This window comes from Leuresthes tenuis, unplaced genomic scaffold (genome assembly GCF_036924035.1).
Source record: "Leuresthes tenuis unplaced genomic scaffold, fLeuTen1.0.hap1 SCAF_13, whole genome shotgun sequence".
NCBI classification, from domain to species: domain Eukaryota; kingdom Metazoa; phylum Chordata; class Actinopteri; order Atheriniformes; family Atherinopsidae; genus Leuresthes; species Leuresthes tenuis.
In genome coordinates this window covers 13597253-13614774 of record NW_027325367.1, presented here as the reverse complement: position 1 = coordinate 13614774, position 17522 = coordinate 13597253, and the positions used below count along the sequence as shown (strand labels likewise).

Here is a 17522-nt window from a genome sequence, read left to right as displayed (position 1 = left end):
TGTGAAACTCTGCCTCTCAGACCTCAGTGTGCTTAATCAGTTCCTCTTGTGAACCGTGGTTCACAAGAGTCTTTAATCTCAGTATATCACTGCTGCACCTTTTGAAGCACACACCACAAGTGTCCGAGAGGCCGTGGAATATGAATATATGAATATGAATATGAATATGAATTCAGCGATATTGAGGAATGCTTTCATAATTTCTCGGCATAATCACATATCATTTCACAGCAAAATGTTGTTCTGTAAGTTTCGTTCTGTGTCATAACATATCTGGGGGTATGTGTTGTAATATTTGTGCTTATTAATAGTGGATTTTCAAAAGCCATGTCAGATATTTCAGCAATATTTGCAAAATCTCTTAAAGCACGTTTTCACATGTCATTATTGAACATGCAGTGTTGATTATTGTGAAAACAAAATTCATTTAGAATTAGATTTAGAACTCCATTACATGCCCAACAGTTAAAAGATCTGAAAGCATCGTTAAGCAACACTATACACTGGTGTGTGCACACTGTTTGCTAAATTTTGTGGAAGGTTGCTTTGACAGGATTTCTATCAATGTTCTGTTAATGCTACTGTTTTGCTCTTTCCTGATACCCACAAAGAACACGCTATCTCTCACCATGGAGAACAGATCCTACGTGATATTACCTAACTTTCTTTTATTTAGTCTATTCAGCATTTTGCGGGTCATATATTTCCACACAGCAATTTCCTTAATTTGCTTCCGATTACAGCTGCACATCACGGCTTCACATGACCACAACTTAAACTTCTCCTTTATGCAATTTTTTTGTCGGAAATTCTCCAAACAATTTGATCTTAACTGTTCCTACATATGCCCGATCAGTGATTTACTTCTCAATAAACCAATTTACACGGGTGTTTATCCATATTATATGCACCTTAGAGCTCAGCACTAGTATTTTTTACTGTTTATTCATAAAGATGTGTGCCAAGTGCCAGGCGGAAATCCAAACAGGAACTGTCGTGCTTTTCACTTGTCGCCTTGTACCCACTTCCCAAACTGGAGTTCAGGACTTCCCAAAGTGCTGTAAGAGAACGATATAATGTCTAAAAAAGTCACCATTTACTCAACTGCTAGACTTGGGCTGTCTGAATACTGTGGCATCACTTCTACCTTGGTTATGAGACCTACAAACATAACATACAGTTTGACCAAGAAAAGGGGTACAGTTAAAAAGTATACATTCGTTTTAGACTCATCTTCATTCAAACTCCTGCCAGCTGACTTTTAAAATGTTCTACAATCCCTCATCTGTCCTTTAGTTGCCATGAGAGTTAACTAAGTTATCTGAGGGATGAGTTGCACCACATTAGCCTCAGAAGCTGTGTACTCTCATTCTGTGTCTGACTCAGCAATCTGTCTTCAGCCGCCATATTTTCCCCCTCAATGCAAAGTTGTTTTATATTGACGCTCTTGTCAAAAGAGCTCTTTGATTTCAAGTCTCTTGAGTTACATGCACAGAAACAGAAGGAGGACAAAACAGCAAAACAACTTAAAATACTGTAATCTGCATTGTAGTGAAAAATAACCCTCACAGTAATGTGTCAGCGAGTACAATTCTCATGAGGCTGTTACATGCAAGAGAAAAAAATAAATGAATCACAGGCAGAAAGATTAAATGTGAAGTCATTTTGTGGTCCAACAGGCTTGTTAATAACAAAAATAAAGGATTTCCATGATTCGACAAAATCAGGAATGTTGCTGCGTTAGGTGGTGACGACGTGATGGAGCACCTGTTTGACTTGAGAAAATTAGATATCCTTCCACTCAATGGCACAACATTCAAAGGGCTTGCAAGGGCGTGTCAGTTGGAGTGTCTGTCGTGTAAGCAAGAGGGAATAAATCAACCATGATAATTTAATAGAGCAGAATAGAGAAACTAGTGTTGGTGAGATAAAACATTGAACAAAGACGGAGAGATGGGAAAGAGTTGGATGTGATATTTCATGACATGTAGAACACAGAGAGGGGAATCTGTAGTTTCTATTATGACATTTGGCTGTGTAGAGAGAAGACAAACAGGCTGTCAGTGCAGACCTTTGGCACTTAGCCATTTGATTATCTCTGAGCAATGCTTCTTTCCAAAAATTCTGTGTCAGACAAATGTAAAAGTATTATCAGATGTGCTCTATTGCTCATGAGCCCGATAATAGCCTGTAGCTAATCTTGACTGGAGGATAAAGCTGGTGATTGTGTCATCAACAAATCCCACAAAAAAAGATTAAATATGTATTATCTTTGCTGCCAAAGTGTGATATACAGCAGCTTATTCCAATGAAGCTTGACTCTCATGACATTGTTAGTCAAAACTACTTGAGTCACACCTGTAATCTACAAAGGCTCCTCTGACTGACAGGTTCCTCAAACATTAAGAATCATGGGTGGGGTAGATTATTTTGAGACTCACAAACAGAACCATACATTATCATGCTTTCTGGAGCAGAAATGTTTGAGGGATGGACAAACCTTTAGAGAAAGTTCATCATTTCGTTAAATTTGTTGCAAAAAAGGAAAAAAAATGGAATAACACAAGGCATACCTTTTCATTTCAATAGTTTGGCAGTGGGAATATATCAAAGCAAAGCGTGCTTTATTGGATGAATGATACTACAAATTTACCAAAAGCTAGAAGTTTTGTTTGGTTTACTCCTTTACTCTTATAGTGTTGTCAGAATTTTCACATTTGATTTCATACATACAAATAGTCAAACTGAATGGCAGCACCTTGGCTTGTGTCTTTGTGGTCCCCTCTCTTAACCCAGCCTTCATTAACCGCAGCTGGCTGATGCAGGTACTCACAGACACTCAGTAACCACACACAAACACGTGTAATCAGGTGACTTGTGCTGCTCTGCTGCACCTGATCATTTCCTCCCCCATCCACTGCACTTAGCTCGTTCAAAGAGCACTGATACAAAAGCTGCTACATGGTCCTCTTGTTTGCACAGAATTGGTTTGACAAACAGTGTTTGGTGTCACAGTGTGTTAAGCATTAAAGGAAACACAAATGCAACCATCATCAAGTTAATCAAACGTGATTAAGTCTCTGTGGCTGCAGTCAGACACTTCTCAGCGTCTTGGTGATGGTGGAATGTTGCCAGAAGTCAAAAGTAATCTCACACGGACATTCGTTAGGTCTGGTGTGTGGAAAAATGCTGGTGTTGTCAAAAAAAGGATCACGAGGGGAGAAATGATGCAATTCAGGAAGCGATGCACATATAAGGGTTTTCTGGATGGCACAAACCAGTTGTTTCATCTAGGACTTTGGATCCTGGAGACATAAGAGCACAAAAAAAATGTCAATATCAATGGCATTTCTACGCTTTATATATGTACAATATCCTGCTGACATAACCTAATTACTTCCAAGTTATCCAGTGAATCTGTGAAGCAGCAACAGAAAATGGTATGACTGGAGGATCACATAATAAAAAGAATGTTGTCCGGATGCTGCATCACAAACTGAGCACGTTGGATATCAAACCAAAGACACAAGAACAAATTGCCGACAGCCATAAAAGTCATTCAATCCGCAAGCAATCAAAACTGCTCTAAAATACAGCTAACACAGTCAACAGGTTTCCCAGCAGCCTTCTGGGCACATGCTGCCACACACAAAGACATCATAGCCAAGTCACTAAATCTCAACGTCATTTATAACTCTAACTACAATCCAAACCAAACAGTACTGACAAGTAAACAATGGCAGGTACCAGGTAAACAACAGATTAGGGTCAGTATATCATTTGATCAGTAATTTTACCATCTTTGCTATTTTTCCTATTAATATATCATGCTCAAAACACTGAGCGCATTTAACACCACTCAGTGTTGTGCATAGCCAGTAAAAACACATTAAACTTATCAAAGCTGATCATCAACCAACAGGGTCTTTGTTAATACAGTAAACAAAGTGTAGCTTTGGTAGTTACTCATAGTGAACCTTTGGTCCAGTTTAAGAACTGTAGCTGCAGGATTGGCCAATCTTTCTTTGCACGGTTCTGTTTTTTTTCTTGAAAAGTCAGTTCTAGGCTTTGCCAGTAAATCTGCCACAAAAGCTATTTTTACTCCTTTTGCTATCATTTGTCAAAAACACCGCGGCTAAAAGAATAAGTAAATAAAACCCAGAATCTGAGGAGCTAAAGCTAAATTCCAATATGTGTAACGTGCTAGCAACTTCGCTCAGCTGATTTGCTTAACCTCCATGCATTAGGAGCAATGCCAGCTGTAGGCCTCAAGTATGTCAAATAATCAAGCACTTTAGAAACCAAATGCAGTGTTTAGTGTCCGATTAAACTGATCTCAAACCACAATGGCTGTTTCACATATACGGTACACCACAGAGAGCTGCGTATTTCGGTGTGTATACACATTTACTCACTCTCCCAGTGGATGGGGAACTGAGCCCGAGGAATGCAAGCACAGTGTTGTTCTCCTTTGACTGGAAGAAGTCTTCATAGTCCTGGGCGGAAACAAAATGAGGATGTTGGATGTAATCTAGTCATAAGACATTTCAGACTTCATGCTCATAAACCCTCCGAGCAAACAAGCCCTCCAGGGCTACTTTTAATATAATTTGTAGAGCATGGCATTGCAGGGTAATGTTGGATTATCTTGGGCAGTGAGAGTGACGGCAGGCAGAACAGATAATCTGCCCCATCTGTGAAACTGGATTATGACAGGATTACAAAGTGTAGCGTGCAGTCTCAGATGAGCACATGGACTCATTCAGCGACATAGGTACCTTAACCCTGTGATGACTTACATTTATTTTAGTAATAGACATTTGAAATTATCCATGTGTGTAAAAAGTTGTCTGAAAAGGAATTATTGTACAGGTTTATATTGTATGTTTTGCTTTGTCATGTTATATAGTTTATAATACTATAATTGTCATTCCGTCTTCACTCCTCCTGTTTTTTTTCTGTGACAAATCCTAATTATGAATGAATGAGATATTGGTTTTTGAATCTCTGTTGGCAGTGGGATCGAATGTGACACAAAGGGTTAAGTTGGTGCAGATGGTGACCAGCAGTCCTCTGCAGCTCCATCTCTCTTTCAGACTGTATATAACAGATGGAAGTCGAGTGTAACCATCAAGCCAGAAATGTGAGGTCAATGAGGAAGTGCAATACCACTGACGCACACTAGCCCCTGGCAACAAAATTACTACTTCTAAAAGACTTCCATTAAAAAAAGCACCAACTTCTCTCATTAATTATAAAGCGAATACATTTCACCTGCAAGTTATTGTGTCATTATTTGCCTTCTTCTGATCAGTGTGCTAGTGGTCCTTTTGAAAACAAGTCATCAATCAAATAGATGTTAAACCTCAAAGTATTCACAGCATCAAATTTAACTGAAGCTCCCTTCTTCAACAACTATTGTTAAATCTGGCCCCCAAAAAATCCCAAACTTGAGGCTTCAGTAAAGCTTACAAGCCAGTTTCTGATCAGCTGGCTATGTAATACTCAGTTTGCTGAGTCATGCCCACTTTCGAGCGATCCAGAGAAGTTTTTTCTAGTAACTAAACCATGCAAACATGATCCATTTCGCTTGATTTGCAAGGTGCTATCAATAGGTCGTAACTATTAGCAATGCTAATAGTAAACAATGTTTTAATTTGCAAATCCATGGAGTGTTTGTATGTCATGCTGCATCAGCACATACATGAACAAGGCATAATGAGATACATATTGCTTATGAATGTGGAAAGGTGCAACAGACAAAGGATAAAGACTGAAAAAAAGGGATGCACGTTGATTTCGGGCATGTATTCAAAATGTGTGCGTGTGTGCAGGGCTACCTAATAGTTGGCTGGTAATTATGAATAAAATAAACTGATATCCGTCATACACCACAGTAATGATCCTCATTGAAGATCTGTGGAGGCAGAGGGTTGCCTTTCTCGGGCAGCTTATCCCTGGGGATGTTGCGGTACATCCAGAGCCTCTGCTCCTCCAGCATGGTAATGTCTACTTCCTGGAAGCTGATTCGATTGGCCTCCAGGAAACCAACCACCGCCTGCTGATGCTTCTTTACCTGGAACAGATGGTTAATGAAAGATACGGGGGAGTAAAAGTAAAATGAAAAAGAAAACTGCATTACACATAACACATTCAGCCATGGTATTATCTACTATTGCCTTTATGTATAAGCATGGCCATAGAGCAAGTTTGACACTGGACTGTGTGTATATCTCCATGCTCTGTTCTTGGACAAGACCATTAATGTACAATATACTTCTGCAGTGACAAATGGTAAACCGATACCTGTCAGACCTAAAGGGGTTTATTCCCCGGCTCACACAAACACTTACACTACGAATGCAGCCACCTCACACAGACTCCACTGGCAATAGGGTTGTGAAAAAGGATTATTAATTAGTAGAGAAGCTTAGGTTTGAAATCTCAAAGCTGACACACTTGTCGTAAGCATGAAGCTTATCTCACATCACTATGGTTACTGATTATAGGACAAGCTGAAGGAAGCAATTTGGGATAGTTACTGTTGTGAGTATTTCGTTATCAATAGGAACAAATTGAAAAGTTAAGTGATTCAGCCATAGACTTTAAAGCGAGCCTTCTTAATGAAGAAGACTTTTCATTTCCAGATGAAACGGCATGAAGGGGAGTACCTCATTCTGCAGAAAATGGAAGAAACTGGGACGGATGCAACAACTCTCTACAGAGCGGACCTCTGGGACACCGTGTGTGACCAAGACTGCGTGACTGTGTTTGTGAATTTTGTGGGAAAGAAACATGGGAGGATAAATTTAGAAAACAAACAAACTAAAAAATAAATAAAAAAAAAACTCTCCCACACAAGGTCGTTAGATGCAGAGATACACACTACATCTGTTCTCCTCATATTGGCTGTCCCTTCCCCCTCTCTGCTCTGGTGCTGCCTTTTGTTCACTTTACTTGGAGTCATTTATGAAATGTGATGATTCAAAGTTGCTCAGAGCACCAGACTCATTTAACATCTGGTAGCATCATTGCGTACCGCGTAGTCATGTTTTCTTATTGCACTTCGTTCAGTCGCAGAGAGACCCATAATAACTTAAATTTGTCTTGCAGTGTTAATGTTTATGAGACCATCGCCAGGACAACACTAAACAACAATGGCGTGCATGGCACGGCTGTGGGAGAAAGCCACTGCCTTCCAGAAAGAACATGGCATCTGTAGTTGGCCACATCGCGCTGGTCATGCTACAAGGTTGCTGTAGAAAGTGTTTTGGCGAGAGATAAGTCTAAAATTGAGAAGTATTATGTTTGGACAAAACTAAATTAAACTAAACTAAATTTCATTCCAGCGTCAGGATCTTGGCCCATCTGAAACATGCCGGTGGTAGTATCATGGTTTGAGAGCTTGACATCATAGATGGAACAATGCACTCAAAATTATACCCATGAATTCTAAAGGAAAGTGTCGGGACATCTGTCCAAGAACTGAAACTCAAGAGAAAGTGGGTCATGAAGTGAAACAACAAGAACGGTAAAAGAAAAAAAAGAAGAAGAAAGTTTTTTTTTTTTTTTAAATATCTGTGTACTGGGACTTTAAGACTGATCTTGTTTAAGGCAACTTTTCTTCAAAATCGTTTAAGAAATATAAGAGTTCACAAACTTCCATGCATCACTGAATGCCTGAGCATTGATTAACGTCGCAAAACACAAAAAAGCCGATTACCTACAACAATTTGGGGCAAAACCAAGAGAACAAAGTAAGTAAATAAGGGCTTCCCCATGATGAAGTGTTATCCTCTTTAATCCATTTGATGAACGAATGCTTTGTAGAAATTCTGTCTTTGATACAGAGGTAGAAAAATAGCGTACAAATCAGCACACATGTGTGCTTGTGTGCACATTACTTTAAGAACTCTAAGGGCCACAATGATGCCATTGTTCCAGCTTAAAGACTGAAGGATTGTTCTGGACAGTTAGTTATAGACACAAACCCAAACGTGGCTGCCACTCCGTTGTCTCAAAGCTAAAAGATTCCCTTTGTGTTGTCATAAATCAATTTTGTTTGGACTCGAGGCCCATGAGAAGGTGAATGACAGTTAGAGACTGTCTTTTAGCGAGAATGGTCGTTTTGTGGTGCTCCGAGGTTTAACCTCCATACAGATTCACTGTTAGTAGGCTACGGTTTATGCCACAGAGAACAGCAAAGTATGAATGATACGGTCATCCTCTGAGGTGAAAGGCAGGCTGTGTGGCTCTAAATAATGAATGAACGAGGTGCCCCTGGTGAGTGTGAGTGAAAGTCAGTGTGTCAGGAGGATGGATGAGTTAAGATTTAGAGGGTTTGTGTGTGTGTGCTTGTAGAATTTCTGACATACAAACACTCAGTATATAGGTGCGTGCGCATTGTTTGAAAGCATTTTGTGTTATTTGGGGATTACTTTAATGTTAAAACAGAACTAATCCCTCAGTCACGTAGAGATAGAGATATATAGAGGATTTGTGGATGGAAAAACCACCGTATAATACCTGTCCTGAATAACAAAAACAGAGGTTTATAGCATTAAAAATCAGACCAAAAAAAAAATTATTGGTATGACTGGGATTAATATGTTGTATTTAGTTAAGTGTCCCTTCCAATATATTACTTATTACATATAATATTCATAAAATACAAATTTCAACTTAAATGTTGACAATAACAATGTTGCACTCTATTTATCATGTCAGACTGTGTCAACTCTGTCATTGTGACTATAAAACCTTCATTCATAAGAGGAATTTAAAAATGTACATTTTGATGAGACTCAACATGACACATCTATTTAATGAAGAGTGGGGCACTGCCTAATTTGCATCTCGTCTATTCTGTGTTGATTATTTCCGACCCACTAACCTGCTGATGGTAAACTGCTTATGATTTTATGGGGCCGCACGTCCGTCTTTCTGTTGCTTCTCTTCGTCCGTTTTTTGTTCTTTGTCTCTTTCACACAGATCGGATTTGATATTTGCGCGTTTTGCAAATCTCATCTCTCGACTCCAAGTCATCACTGCCCTGGCATGACCAGATATGTTACACACGCACGTCTCACTTCTATCGAAAGGATCCAATCTCACCGTTTTTCTCTTTATTCAATTCACTTGTAACTCAATTCTGAAGCATTCAGGGTGAATTACACTCACATGAGCCCTACACTCACATAACTGACCCGAATGGTGGACTTATTCGAGTGTGCACGACAGCGTTTTGTGTGAGAAAGGGAGACTGTGTGCTTTGAATGAATGTGTCATGGGCTTAAAAATAACCCCTTTGTAAACAGTCGCAGAATGTAGAGGCCCTTTTCTAGAGACCAAGCACGATAAAATAAATATATTACTCATTTGCACCATTACCTAATTCTTTAAGCCTTTTTGGAGGAGTGTTGGATGATGATTTTTTTTCTGCTCACACTCATATCAGCTGGACTTTCTCGAAGGCATGTGCCAGCTACTTGCCAAGGGGCTGCAGCAGGGCAGCGGCAGAAACTGAGAGCTATTTTTACAATCCACTTTAATACTGACTAATGCAATCTATGTTTTTTAACAAATTAAAAGTTCAACAAATGTGAGAAAATCATGAAAAAAAAAAAAACAGGAATCAGTGGCCAAGAGCCCCTTATAAGGCCATGAAGTACCTCTTTCTCCTTTTAAGCTCTGGTAGCAGTCCATATCTTGAGTATACTTTTGTACAGAAATACCAAAGGAAGTTGTTTATATTGAAAAATCTGGAAGTTTACCGACTTCAAAAGAACGTCTCTGATATATATACATATATAACATAAAAGTATAAGGTTAGTCCAATAAGATAAAAGCATTTCTTCCACCTCTTGATTTTGGTTTTTGAACCCAAAAACTTGACACATTAAGACCTAAATCTGTCATTGGATGAGGCTCAGTTTGATAAAGTAATCATCTGCCTCCTCCTCAATCCCCACTGTGAAACACACACCGCCTGACTTGTGCTGTCCATCAGGAAAGAGTAAAGTGTCTCTGCTTATTTGCCCAAACTGGCGGTGCAAATGGACCATCGTAACTTGACTGTGTTCCTCCACACTCGGAGGCAATTTTGGAGAAATGAAATAAAAGTCCTCCGCTCTGCGCACTGCTCAGACCACGGGAGAAACAAAAGATCCACCGAGAAAAATGGTCACAATAAATCTGAGTTTCTCCATATAGCCAAGACACCTGTCTGAATGACGCTTTATTTCACGGCTTGACACCAGTCTGAGGTGGGAGAGCACCAGCATGCGCGCGGAGTCTGGTTACATAATTACGCTCAGCTGAAAAGAGACTCCAAAGATTTCTCAAGATGTTTGAATGGCTGCATTCTAAAACACATACTAGTAAGTTTTATGACACCCCAATGCAAACACTCACCGCGACAGAGCCACTTGAGGAGGCGATGTAAACCTTGATGACCATTTTTAATCCCAAATTAATGTCAGGCAGTCGACTGTTTGCCAGCTGTAGAATTCGGTTTAGATCCACGGAGGCGGCTGAACGTTCTAAATAAACGATTAGATGGGAGAAGACACGTGGCTCCAATATTTCAGCTGAGCCATGATAATAAAACAGCGTGCGCTCGTGCTGACTGAGACACTTAAGGACGCCCATTGAGCGCCGAACACTGGACTTCCGGCATAACTTTCAAAATACAAGTTTAAACGTAACGCTCCCCACAAATTTAGTAAAGACCTCCCCTTTCTATGTATCTATTTTTTTTAAAAATTAGTAGCAGTAGTAATATTGAGGGTAGTATTGAACCCATTTTCTGAAATTTCTTTATAACTTGATTGATGGTACTTAAAACTGTGGTATGCTTTTTATCAAGCGTCACCCATCAATTTCAAGAGGAATACTACTTCCTGCGTTTAATTTGTTTAGAATTATGAGCGGGAGCTTGACGTAGTTTTATGGAAACGATTTTGAAAGTAAAGTGATGTTGTGTGTGATTTCTGGGCGGCAACGTAATTTTCGGCTTAGTTAATCAATGCATACGGCAAATGTATGCATGGTTGGATCTGAACTGCGAGGGGAATTTCGAAATAGTATGAAATAGAACTAGAAATTAAAACACAAAGTGGGAAATTAATTTGCAGTAAGTAATGAGGCTGAAGAAGCTTCTGACTGAACACGCTCTGCTGCTGGACTCCTATGTTGTGCAGATGGTGTGCAGCGTTGTCCATTATGTTAAACAGCTTCTGCAACATTCTTCTTTGCACATCAGCTCCAGAGCAGTCCCCAGCACACAATTGTTTTTTTTCTGTTTCTTTGAGACACTGGCTCTGCCACATAGACGGCCGCAAATCATATCGCACTCCCCACCACAAACTTGTAGAAGATATACAACATCTTGTCACAAACACTGAAGGACATAAGCTTCCTTAAGATGAAATCAACTCTGTCCCGTATTGTACGCCTCGGGGTTGCATGTTTTCTTTCAGTCTGTTATTCAAGTTAACATTCAGATATCTATAATCACCCACCTCCTCTCCAAACATTAACGTTTGGTTTATTCCTGGATCTCTTAAAATCCACATTCTCGTTTGACATGTTTACATTCAGGATTAAATGATTGCTCCCACAGGTGAGACAGCGCCACCCTGGTGGTTTAGTGGTATTGCATGGAGCGCTGCGGTTGCCATGGCAGGGCGTCAGAGGCTGCTAAAGCAAACTGCAAGGCGTGTATCGAAAGAAATGGGGCTACATTTTAGCGGCGCTTTGCTCCCTTTTTAACGGATAATTACAGTACAGCGCGTATGATAACGACAGCCTTGACCGTTTACCTCCAGAAAAAGGGTGGATGGCTTCTATTGTTTGTATTTAAAGGCAGCTAAAGTTCGAGCTAGCTTGCTAGTAGTTCAGGCTATGTAGCTAACGTTAGCAGGAGTCCGCAAGACGTTGGTCAATGTTATGAAGATTTGGGGAAACCAAACATTCGTAAAAGCTCGAAGACGGACAGGTTTGTGCCAACAGATTCCCAGCAGTAGCGTTAGTTCACTTGTTGAATGTAGTTTTTAGTTGTCATGCTAGCACTAATAGCTCTCGCTCACCCAGCAGCGTTAGCTCTCTTTAGACACTTGGTAATGTTGTGTCACTGAGGTGTGTCCTTTTCCCTTTTATGTTTGTTTAAGTCATCAAGTATATGCTACACATATTAGCAGAGGGCCCTCTTAGACGCGGAGGTGGCTTTAAGCAGCAGTTTTGCTGCCATTATTTGCCAGTCAATTTGTCGACAACGAAGCACCTGTCAACAGCACACGGCCTACTTAAATCCAATCTCAGACAAGCACAGTCCACGACTGTTGTCGTAAACTGGAGCACGTGTTGTTGATATAAATGTTCACAAAGCTAGATATCAACTGCACTGATTTCAAATAAATATATATATATATATATATATATATATCGAGTATGTGGCGACAAAGACATATAATGCTGCCTAATCGAGAGGAGGCAGAGGACACGATGAGGACAACAGAGGCGATTTGGATATGATCTATGTGGTGAGTGCAATATCGTATTGTTATTTAAGCATGAAAGGCCAAATGTTACATTTTATTACCATTTATTATTTAACCGAGTGATAACATATAAAGTTCCTTTCACGAGTGTCCTGGCCAAAACAGGCAGCATGTCAATCAGCAAGAGTTACACAATTGTACACGCAATAAATAAGTGCACGCCTGTGCACATTATAAAGATAACCACAGCCATCACATATCAAGAAAGCCTCCGTGGCAAGGAGTCTGTTGAAACTTAAGTATAAATATGTAGCGAGCATTTCCAGTATTGCACTGAATGGTACAGATAGTGATATAAAAAGGGAAGACCTTTGACTTATTCTTCAATTTCTCCTATTTTTGTGTAAAGTTTGGCTCTTGAATGAGTCACTAGAGCAGATGGAGACAGTGTAGTAGTCTTTGCTGCAAACACAGGGGTGTAAAATAGTGAAATAATCGTGCTTATTCCAGTCTCATGGAAAGTTTCTCCTTATGTGTGTTGTGACCAAGACACATAATCCAGAAACTGTCTGAGAAACCAGTTGTTCCAGATGCTTATGGCTGTTTTGAGGTAATTTTGACAATTCTCCCTTTGGTTGTCATTTTCAAGGTCTGTTTATCATGGGATTTTTGATGTTAAGTCTGCAGGATATGGTACAATCATACATTCTTTGCAGTTAAGGTTAAGAAAAAAATTTGATTGGTTAGTAATTTAACATTTATTTATTTTTTCCTATAAATTCAGTGCAGATTCTCAAAGTGACAACATGGAATCTGAAAATATGCCTGACCCATACGAAGACAACCGGGATTCGAGTCGCCTTTCCCAAAGGAGCAGAAAGAAAGATTCCCGAGCGTCATCCTCGCAAAAGCACAAAAAAGACTTTCGAGACAAGATCGACAGTGAGGAGGAGAAAGAGGGCTGTGGTGAGAGTAGATCCAGAACAAGAACACGGCATTCGGATCGGGACCGGATATCAAACGGTGAGGGAAGGAGAAGTGATGGCTCATTTTACTCTGAGGACTATGAGCATGAGACACCTTCAGAGCGCTCACTTTCATCATTCTCCCGGTCTCGGACTCCATCCCTCACTCCTCAAAGAGGGGTCCGGACAAAGCGGAGTACCAGAAGCCCTCTCCACAAAGCAGGTATGTAAAGTGAGGATGTGATCGAGATACTCGAGTTCAACTTAAACCTGGCTTTCATTTACTTAACCGTCCAGGTGATGGCAGTGTTAGGCCACTTTTGACATGCTCATTCATATATGTGAGGGATGTTTAGGAGGAGTTTTTGTTGCAATAAATTGTTATATAAACCCGATTTGTTCTGCTGAAGTTCCCTTTTTGTTTTAATTCTTTTTTTATTTGGGGCACAATGTGTTTTCTGCTACTTTACAGGTGGTGTGGGGCGCTGGGGTTTGTCTCGCTCACAGCGACTTGGTGGCCTTTCTTTGATCCAGCAGCATCGCAGGGGAGAGCGATCACAAAGCAAGGAGTCCACGCCGCCTAAAGACTTGGACCTGGTGACCAAGCGTATGCTTTCGGCCCGCCTCCTGAAGATCAATGAGTTGCGCAACGCTCTCTCTGAGCTGCAGCAGCGCAATGGTGAACTGCAGAAAGAAAACCGAGTTCTCAGACAAGTAGGTGTGACCCGCTTTGTTTTAAATCTTGACTAAACTTTATTTAATTTTAGTGCACGTTGCTGAGGTTTTACAGTAAAATAAGAATTCTGATAATGTTATAGACTCTCATTAGTAGGTAATTATAACATTATCTTTCTTAAAATGAATTTTTGTTGCGTCAAAAAATTATTTTTCCGTGCTGCAGCTTCAGATGCGTCAAGAGAAAGCCCTCCACCGTTACGATGACACAGAAAGCGAGATCTCCCAGCTTCTTTCACGGCACGCAAATGAGATCCATGTGCTGCGCGAGAGGCACAGGCGCACGCAAGAGCAGGAGCGGGCCGCGGAGCGCCGGTTGAAAGACAGCGAGGAGCAGTTGCAAAGGAGCCATGTGACCATTGCACGACTGAAGAAGCTGGTTGAGAAACGAGAATTAGGAGCAAGAGATGAGCTAAGCCGCAGGCTACAGGAAGAGAAAACCCGAGCCCAAGAGGCAGATCGTAAGATTAAGGTAAATTCGTTATAGAGTGGCTATTCACAAATGTCTTTCTTGACATTAAAATGTATGGTTTTCATTATTGTTATGACTATATGATAATTGTATTTATATGTTTGTGCTCGAAGGAACTGGAGCGTAGCGTGGAGCTGAGCAACAGCAGTTACCAACGACAGTTAGTCGCAGAGAAGAAGAAGACCGTCGCAGCCCAGGAGGAGATTAGAACTCTGCAGGAGGAGCTGGAGCGACTGACCAATAAACTCAAGGTGCAAAACACAAGCAAACTTGTAACATAACCTCTCAACAGTGCTTACCAATGTGCTTGAAAGTTAACTGCTCGTTGTATAGGATAATATATTTTTTCTTTGACCAGGAAAAGGAAAGAGAACTAGACGTGAGAAATATTTATGCCAACCGCATGGTGAGACCCTCGTTAAGAAAAGATGCTGACAGTGGCGCAAAGCGGAAAGGTAAGACGTTACTGGTGAAGGACAGACAAGGATGATCATTGATATTAGTGAGAAGGATCAACAAAAGTTCTCTTAATTTGTTTCACATAGCAACCTGCAGGAACAGCACCAAGGCAGTACAGACTGAAGACAGGGCAGCGAGTCTGGATTTCCCCTCGCCCCCTCCTGCCATCAGCGAGGCCAGTGAATACAGCGAACAGGCACCTGACGAATACTTATCTCTTAAGGTGAAACCGCTACACTTGACTTTTCTCCCATGCCTGCACATCATTTTCCACCACTTGTCATTCACTTCTTGTACCTCTGTCTGTTAATCTAATGCTGCCAATAGGAGCTTGATAAAGTGGACAGACAGGCAGAGGCAGAGAATGTACCGATTTCTGAAGAACAGAAGAAGAGTGAGAAAGAAAAAGGTGGGGAGGGCGAGTTGGTGAAGGAAAAAGAGCCGAAGGAGCAGAAACACCAACGTACCCAGGAGCCAAATGTGCTTGGAAAGAAGGCGAATAGATTAAGAGAAGGTAAGGACGAGTCACTGACAAGTAAAAAGTGTATCCACATCCTTTCTGCATTTACAGAATTTAGAAAAAGTACACGAAAAGGCCATTCTTGACTTCTACTTAAATCCAACACACTATGTTCATAGGCCTGGAGAAAGAAAAGGATGAAGAGGAGGAAAGAAAGATTACAAGTTCTCTCTTCAGCCACAATGAAGAAGAGAACTACTGGAGGCACAGTCATGTCCAGGAAGAGGTGACGAGGTGGAACCAGGACTCTCAGTCCAGTCAGCAAGCAGCAGAGGACGCGCGTCACAAGAAAGAGCAGCTGCTGGCTAAGATGCGTGAAATAGACCACCAACACCACGGAGCGCAGGACTCCATGTTTATTTACTCAAGCCCCCCTGAGCCCAATAAGAGTGCCGGTGATCATTTTTCTCCACATCCTCCTGAGCAGAGGAACCGTAATTCTTCCATTTTTGCCCTCACAGAATCAACAGAGACGGGTAGTTTGCATGCTGGAGGCAGAGAAGGTGGAAGACGGAGACCAGGCACAGAGAGCGGAGTGGTTAGAAGAGCTCTGCGGTCCCAAACCTCCAGCGATGATTTGGCGTTCGGAGGCTACGCGCCTTCGTTTGGACATTCAGGTTTTCGAGCTACCTCTGGGTTCCCTCCGCCTCCACCCAAAGAGGACAGAGACTCCGCTTTAGAAGCCATAGGGATTTTTAATCTCAGAGGAGTGGAGACAGAGAAGGACACGGACTCAGAAAACAGAGTGGTGAAGGAGAAGAAGTCGAGCCTCATGCAGCAGCTATTTGGTGCCCAGGCCTTGACTGCCGGGGACAGTATGAGTACGTCCAATAAAATGGAGCTAATTGATAGCCCTCCGACCCCCAACGGAGTGCGTTCAAGACGGGAAGGACTGCTTAGCTTCAACTCAGGGTCTTCCGCTTCCACTCCCCCAGCATCCTCCGTTAACACTCTTCATGTTGCAGACAGCAGACCTGCCATCCGTGCCATCCCCTCATTTGATGATGACATAGAGGAACTCACTTTATAAGATGAATTTAGCTTTGAAGGAGTGAGTCTCATGGCAGGATATCATTTTTATTATTATTAAATACAGCATTATCCTTGTACACTTTAGCACTTTGTAAGTGTTTTGCATATTTTGTGTTTACTGTAGTTGTTTGTGGGTTTGTAAATCTATTTTTTTAGAACCTTTACTTGGACAACGTTAATATAATATAACGTCTTTATACCTCCAAGCGGTCAGACAATCAATGTGTGTAGAGTGCAGGTAGAATGTCTGATCATTTTGTAAAATGAGTTCTTTATTTTTCTGCCCTACAATTACATCAGCTCACTTAGATTCCGAGAAACATAAATGTCTGTATACTGTGGCCCTTTTCTTCCTTCTCTTCCTGAAGGTGGCGCAATGATCTTAACGACAATCTGCACTGAAATGCCTCTGTTTTATGTCTATTTATTTTAAGTTCTTAAAAGTTGTATTCCAAAAAAAAGAGGGGTGATTAAAATCCCCACATTCACACAGCAGCAAGATGAAGTTTTTTTTACCTTTCATATATTTGCAATGTGACAAATTCATTGCGAGATTATTTATTCTTGAAAAGTGTGTAATATCTACTTATTTGGCGTCAAATGTATATCTATAGTATGTCTTTATTAGACAACGTGTATTTTTGTAAAGTTTTTTTTTAATTATTGGCCCATTTTCTTTTTCGTTTCGTTTTGTTTTTGTTCAATGAAAATAAATATTTGCAAGACAACGACGATTTCGCGTGTTTGTCGGGCTGTGGCGCACTTGTTCTGATGCCCACACAGCTGTAAGCCTGATTTGGATTCCCGGGGCGTCTCCAAGCAACCAGAACTATGACGCA

The 17522-nt window shown here is 40.9% G+C and overlaps 3 protein-coding genes across 4 annotated transcripts in view; 1 reads left to right on the top strand and 2 right to left on the bottom strand.

Annotated features, from left to right (window-relative positions):
* The window catches only part of rps12 (ribosomal protein S12), a 148603-nt gene that overhangs the window by 19793 nt on the left and 111288 nt on the right, over positions 1 to 17522 (bottom strand). The window lies entirely within an intron of this gene.
* On the bottom strand, positions 1521 to 10644 carry sh3bgrl2 (SH3 domain binding glutamate-rich protein like 2). 2 transcript variants are annotated; one of them, XM_072362584.1, is made up of 4 exons: positions 10414 to 10644; positions 5891 to 6076; positions 4416 to 4496; positions 1521 to 3305 (listed from the first exon to the last, which is right to left on the bottom strand). In XM_072362584.1, exons 1-4 carry the CDS (start codon positions 10456 to 10458, stop codon positions 3291 to 3293), a joined length of 327 nt encoding a protein of 108 aa, XP_072218685.1. In that variant the 5' UTR covers positions 10459 to 10644; the 3' UTR covers positions 1521 to 3290. The 2 variants fall into 2 exon arrangements, with proteins under 2 accessions (XP_072218685.1, XP_072218684.1); XM_072362583.1 differs by lacking the exon at positions 10414 to 10644 and having other exon boundaries at positions 5891 to 8736.
* lca5 (lebercilin LCA5) lies at positions 11680 to 17334 on the top strand. Its single transcript, XM_072362544.1, has 9 exons — positions 11680 to 12542; positions 13285 to 13688; positions 13938 to 14179; positions 14367 to 14672; positions 14786 to 14923; positions 15031 to 15127; positions 15218 to 15354; positions 15459 to 15645; positions 15771 to 17334. The coding sequence occupies exons 1-9, from the start codon at positions 12538 to 12540 to the stop codon at positions 16679 to 16681; spliced, it is 2427 nt and encodes an 808-aa protein (XP_072218645.1). The 5' UTR covers positions 11680 to 12537; the 3' UTR covers positions 16682 to 17334.

Coding starts and splice junctions, on each gene's coding strand:
- sh3bgrl2 (XM_072362583.1), bottom strand. CDS start 6,139: ATGCAGTTTTCTTTTTCATTTTACTTTTACTCCCCCGTATCTTTCATT. Junction 4,497..5,890: donor ATGAGGATCATTACTGTGGT/GTATGACGGATA, acceptor GTTTCCGCCCAG/GACTATGAAGACTTCTTCCA.
- lca5 (XM_072362544.1), top strand. Junction 14,924..15,030: donor GACTGACCAATAAACTCAAG/GTGCAAAACACA, acceptor TTCTTTGACCAG/GAAAAGGAAAGAGAACTAGA. Junction 15,355..15,458: donor ACGAATACTTATCTCTTAAG/GTGAAACCGCTA, acceptor TGCTGCCAATAG/GAGCTTGATAAAGTGGACAG.